This window comes from Lupinus angustifolius, unplaced genomic scaffold (assembly GCF_001865875.1).
Source record: "Lupinus angustifolius cultivar Tanjil unplaced genomic scaffold, LupAngTanjil_v1.0 Scaffold_55_7, whole genome shotgun sequence".
Classification (NCBI taxonomy): Eukaryota; Viridiplantae; Streptophyta; class Magnoliopsida; order Fabales; family Fabaceae; genus Lupinus; species Lupinus angustifolius.
Window position 1 is genome coordinate 12,637 of NW_017722701.1, and position 5,866 is coordinate 18,502.

Genomic DNA, 5,866 nt, shown 5'->3' on the forward strand with positions numbered 1-5,866 from the left:
TATATATATATATATTTAGACTAATTTTTAAGTTTATTATGAGCCTCACATTATTTTTTATATTTATTGTTATTATATATATAAACAAGAATATATTTATATATATATAACTTATTTGAAGTATTTTTTTTCAAAATTTAATTAATTATTTGAGTTGTTCAAATGAATCATTCAAAGTGAACCGAACAGTTCGGGAACTTTAACCGAGCCGAACTCGAGCTAAAATAATAACTCGTATCAAACTCGAGTCGAGTTTCGTTGAACTCTGGTTCGAATCGATTCGGCTTATTTCCGGCATAGTGATACATAAAAACTGCTATAGTAGATATAGATAATAAAATAAATCATTATCTTAGTAGATGATTTATTTCTTCTAACTAATAAAAGAATAAAATGTATAGTATTTTATTTAATTTTAAGAATATTTTTATAGAATATAATTAAATAAATATAACTTTTTCTCCTCAAGTTGTTCTCCACAACTTTTTTTATACAACTTGTTGGTGATAAAGACAAATTAGAGATGAATGATTGTATCCAATCTACGAACAGCATATGCTTGAAGTTCCTGATTGATTCGATAACTGTCCCTCTTCAAAAGGAGAATATCCATTGGTAGAGTCCTCAGCACGTGTTTTATATTCTCTTCTTTCTCATTCATTCTCTCTCATTCTTCCCTTCCACATCAACCACCACTTCTTCTTCTACTTCATGCTACTTCATATTATCATATCCAATTGTTTGTATCAATACCCATCGCTCCATTTTGTAGAAAATCACGATTTTGTACTTTGCAGGGTCCAAAGAGTGTGAAAAGTTGAAAACTTTTGACCAGAATGACCATTTCAAAGGACAGTTTATTAGAGGTGGTGCAAGAAGAAGAAGAGGGTCCTTCTGAATCTGCTTTGCTTGAACTTGAGAATAATTCGAGACCTCGTCGAATTGCTCTCTTTGTTGAACCTTCTCCTTTTGCGTGAGTCCCTTTTTATTTACTTTGTTTCGAAGTTCAGAAAATGGGTTAGCATCAAGTTCCAATTTTTACAATAGTTGACTTTTCATGCTGTTTTGATCCAATGCTGACTTGGTGTTGTTTTGATTAATTCATTGTGATGAGGTTGTGGAGTTTTAGATCATATGCGTTTTCAATTTTTTTCTAGTGTTCTTGCTCTATGTTGTAATTGAGCAAGCTTTGCCTACACCAGTTTTGGGTTTTTTTGGTAGTACCTAGGGTATCCCTCACTTATGAGTAAAATCCCTTTCGAGATGTGTAGCTGCCCCTCACTCCTAGGACTGGAATTGGAGTTTTTTTTGGTATTATCGAGAGTATTCCCTCATCCTATGATTAATGAACTAATTTTTCAGGGTGAGTGATTGCTCCTCCCACCAAGTGTTGTCCTCAGAAATTAAACCTTTGACCTTTTTGGTCCTTTTGTGAATCTAGTGGGACCTTTTGCCAACATCTTTACATAGGCAAAGAAAGAACTTTACCTATAAGTCTTACTAGATCGACTTAGATTAATTCGAGTCTAAGGTGGCAACTATCGAAAAAGAATAAAATTAAAATGTAGTTATGAATGTATTTGGAGGCATATGTTCTAGGATAGGTTGAAAAAAAATTACTCTGCTATGTTTTTAGTGTCTGGATTAGAATCCCAATGGCATTGCATTATTCATGTGGTATATACTTTATAAAAGGACATCTGGCCTCAGCTGTTGAAGAAAAGAAAGTGTGTCTTCCTTTTAAACAGAATGTTTATTCAGAGTTATGTTATTTTGCAGATATGTTTCCGGATACAAAAATCGGTTTCAGAATTTCATAAAATACCTTCGTGAAATGGGGGATGAGGTAATTTTTTCTCATTCTTTTGTTCCCATACGTGCACATTTTATTTTCATCTTTGCTGCATTTACATGTTATCCGCACTAATTCAGAGAAATGCATGAACAGATAGCTACTTCATTATAACTGTTTCATCATTTATCTGGTATTTTTTGTCTAACATTGTAAACTAACTGGTTAGCTTTATTTGTGCATGTTATAGGTGCTGGTTGTGACAACACGTGAAGGAGTACCTGAGGAATTTCACGGTGCCAAATTAATCGGATCCCGGAGGTTGCTAACTTTGACCTGTTTAGAAAATTAAACTTGATATCTTTTAGCCATAAGGAACTCAATTTTGGTTTCACAATCACAATCATTAATTATTATTTGTCAATTATCATTCAAGCTAATCTCATATGCTGCTAATATATGTTGTTCACTTCTATTTTTAGTGTCACAAGTAACTAGTATCTGCTGATGACATGCATATTACCATCATTTTATGAAATTTGACTTCTTAATATCAATTTAGTTTTTAGAATCTTCTTATTTAGATGATACATTGTTTAAAATTATGATTGCTACCACAGCCAATGCTTTATAATAATGGTTTTTGCTAAAGAGTAAAAAATGGAAAATGCAGCTTCCCTCTTCCCTGGTATGAGAAGCTATCTCTCTCTTTGGCACTTAGTCCAAGAATAATTTCAGCTGTTGCTGAGTTTAACCCTGACATAATACACGCATCATCGCCGGGCATAATGGTTAGTCTGCAATTCCTGTATCTCTTCATTCACTAACTTTTGGATTCTAAAGACTAAGATAGAAGTAAAGACTTCTTTATCTGATACCTAAGACTGTCTGAATGGTAGGTATTTGGTGCTCTAGCCATTGCAAAGCTTCTAGCTGTTCCCATTGTCATGTCCTATCATACCCATGTACCAGTGTAAGTTATACTTTAGTCACATATTTTACACACGACATTGTATTATGCAATAGTTCTGCTTCCCACCGTTCTTTCTGATATATTTCACATTTGCAAAGCTGATCTTATGGCTGATCAACTAGTTCTTATGGCTGATCTCATTGTGCAGATATATTCCAAGATACACCTTTAGCTGGCTGGTGAAACCCATGTGGTGGGTTATAAGTATGTATGCTATTTTGCAGCCGTTATCCCACTTGAAATCGTTTATTTTTGTGAGAATAACATGAATTTACTGTTTTATGTAGAGTTTCTACATAGAGCAGCTGATCTAACTCTGGTTCCATCAGTTGCCATTGGGAAAGATCTCGAAGAAGCTAGAGCAGCAGCAGGTGATCATAGAAAACCCTTTCCAAGGGTCTTAAAGCTTCGCTCGTTTGATAACAGCAGCAGAACACAGGCATTTATTTATTTGCCTTTGTTAATGCAACAATTTTATCTAACTTGTTTCTCCTGATGATGTCCAGCTAACCAGATTCGTCTGTGGAACAAGGGTGTTGATTCCGAAAGTTTCCATCCCCGATACAAGTCCCATGATATGCGATTAAGACTAAGGTATTGACCTTTTATCACTTTTCATTTGCTCAAAGTTTTATATATCGAGACCTAATCTTATTCTAAAACTGTGCCGTACAGCAATGGTGAACCTGAGAAACCCTTGATAGTTCATGTTGGACGGATTGGAGTTGAGAAGAGTTTAGATTTCCTCAAAAGGTAAAGAACATCTTAAAATTTTCCAAACATGACTGTATACTTATATGCAAGCTTCTGCAATCGATATTAAAAATTCTAGAATATAAACCAGAAAAGCAGTGAAAAAATCTTTGTTGGTTTGATGTACTGAAGCTGAAGGATTGCTGAAAACATTTTCAAGATATTTTTCCTAGTAATTTACCTTGACATGCCCCTTGTTTCCTCTGTTACTGTTTCAGCTCTTCATACCATGCATATAAATTATCTAGCATCTAAACTTGAATATTTGTATCCTTCATTGACATTTGAAACACATAATTTGGCAGTCTCATGGATCGGCTTCCTGAAGCACGAATTGCTTTTATTGGAGATGGACCATACAGGTAACTTATCCTGATATTCTTTGCTTTCTGTTTCTTTATCAAGTATTTGCTGTTACTTTTAAGTAATGGCTTCTCATAACTAAATGTTTGTTTACTCGTACCTCCTTCATTTCTAATCTTATAATGGCAACTTACATTGTGAAAAGGGTTTTCTTTTTTGCCATTTTGAGAACTGATTTGTGGGAGGTTGTACCGATTTCTTATGGCTTCCCCGATCTCTTCGGTTCTGGTCTATGGAGTCGGTGAAGCCTAACTCAGCTGCCTCAAATGCCATACTCTTACCAAAAATTCAAATACTACTCTCCTCATTTGTTAGGTAACATAATGCATATAAAATCTTCTGCACATTTTATAATATGGGTTATTAACTAGCAGGGTGGAGCTGGAGAAATTGTTTGAAGGAATGCCTGCAGTATTCACAGGAATGTTAGGAGGGGAAGAACTCTCTCAAGCATATGCCAGTGGAGATGTTTTTGTTATGCCATCCGAGTCGGAGACACTCGGGCAAGTCGTTCTGGAGGCCATGTCTTCAGAGATTCCAGTCGTAGGAGCACGTGCTGGTGGGATCCCAGATATAATACCTGAAGATCAAGATGGCAAAATCAGCTACCTCTATACTCCGGGCGACCTTGAAGACTGCTTGAGCAAATTAAAGCCTCTGTTGGACAACAAAGAGCTAAGAGAAACCATGGGGAAAGCTGCGCGTTTAGAGATGGAGAAATATGACTGGAGAGCAGCAACGAAAAAGATTCGCAACGAGAATTACAACGCCGCAATTTGGTTCTGGCGAAAGAAAAGGGCTGAACTGTTGGGACCCTTACAATGGCTAGCTAAGCGTATTTTCCCATCTCCAGAAGCCAAACTTATTGGTGATGCAAATGAACCTTACATGGTTTAGCTGGTTCCTTCCTTGCATTCTGGTTTTGGCTTCAAGGAAAAACCCTTGTATGAAAAAACATGTGGTTGATTAGTATAACTGAATTCATTTATATATAATGGACATAAGATATAGTGGCAACTGGCAAGTGCCTTATTTTGTGCCATTAAGAAGTGGACATAAGTTGAATGTAAATTCATATTTTGTGGTACATAAGAATAGTTGCTATTGTCAGAAGGTACGTTAGGCATCCAATAACAGTTAACTGGAGAATCCATTCACGTTTAAACACACAAATATATCATAGCATAACAGAAAACTAGATGATTACTGAGGACATCAATCTACGTGCAAGTAACAAAGTCTAAGAGTGGGTTTCATTGTTGAGTAGCCAAGATAAAATGCTAGAAAATTCTTTCGGGAACAAACATGTAATTTTTCTAGATAGGATATAACTAATAATAATGACTTTAACAGTAAAATAATTTCAAATTAGTTACCAAAAAAATTAATTTTGCTAATTAATAGTGATAGCAAATTCTAAAGGCATTAAAGTTACAAACCCATCTACTTTGATGTCTTTTACTTTTTCATTTCTCCTGGGTGTGTAACTTATCTCAATTATCTTATTCTTAGGATATACTTATGTTAAAATTAATTATTCTTTGTGTCTAGACATGTTTCTAATTCCTTAGAGATATGTCCACAAACCAACATTAACAAGAAACATGTTCTTGATCATGCACAAATCCAAAACCAATCTCTATATATAATCACATGTCAATATGATTAATAAATTTGAAAGCAAATCATGCATGAAATCTTCTTTGAAGTTTTTAATAGAGTAGTGATCTTTCAATCGTAGATTACCCTTAGAATTGCTTCCTCCTATAATTGAATGAAATATAACTCCTTATTTTAAGAAGTGCATGCTCTTTTACGAATTGTGGTCTTTTGAATTAAAAATCTTTCATGAAGAGTCGTGATTATCCATATTTCTACTTTTTTTATTTTGTCTATCATAAAAATAGAAATAAGAATCTAGACAATAATTTTTATGACAATTATGTTTATAATCCTAAACCTTACTTGAATTAGATCACTTTATT

At 34.5% G+C, this 5,866-nt stretch overlaps 1 protein-coding gene across 4 annotated transcripts; it reads left to right on the forward strand.

Annotated features, from left to right (window-relative positions):
- The first annotated feature begins 505 nt into the window (after positions 1-505).
- On the forward strand, positions 506-5,038 carry LOC109339080 (sulfoquinovosyl transferase SQD2-like). Of its 4 annotated transcripts, none has more exons than XM_019576453.1 (12): positions 506-615; positions 773-973; positions 1,780-1,846; positions 2,043-2,113; positions 2,466-2,583; positions 2,692-2,765; positions 2,914-2,969; positions 3,053-3,136; positions 3,272-3,359; positions 3,441-3,518; positions 3,824-3,880; positions 4,256-5,038. In XM_019576453.1, the coding sequence occupies exons 2-12, from the start codon at positions 837-839 to the stop codon at positions 4,776-4,778; spliced, it is 1,353 nt and encodes a 450-aa protein (XP_019431998.1). In that variant the 5' UTR covers positions 506-615; positions 773-836; the 3' UTR covers positions 4,779-5,038. The 4 variants fall into 4 exon arrangements, 3 of the variants coding, with proteins under 3 accessions (XP_019431998.1, XP_019431999.1, XP_019431997.1); XM_019576454.1 differs by having other exon boundaries at positions 510-615; positions 798-973; XR_002106617.1 differs by lacking the exon at positions 506-615 and having other exon boundaries at positions 667-973; positions 4,256-4,842; positions 4,902-5,038.
- The last annotated feature ends 828 nt before the right edge of the window (positions 5,039-5,866 follow it).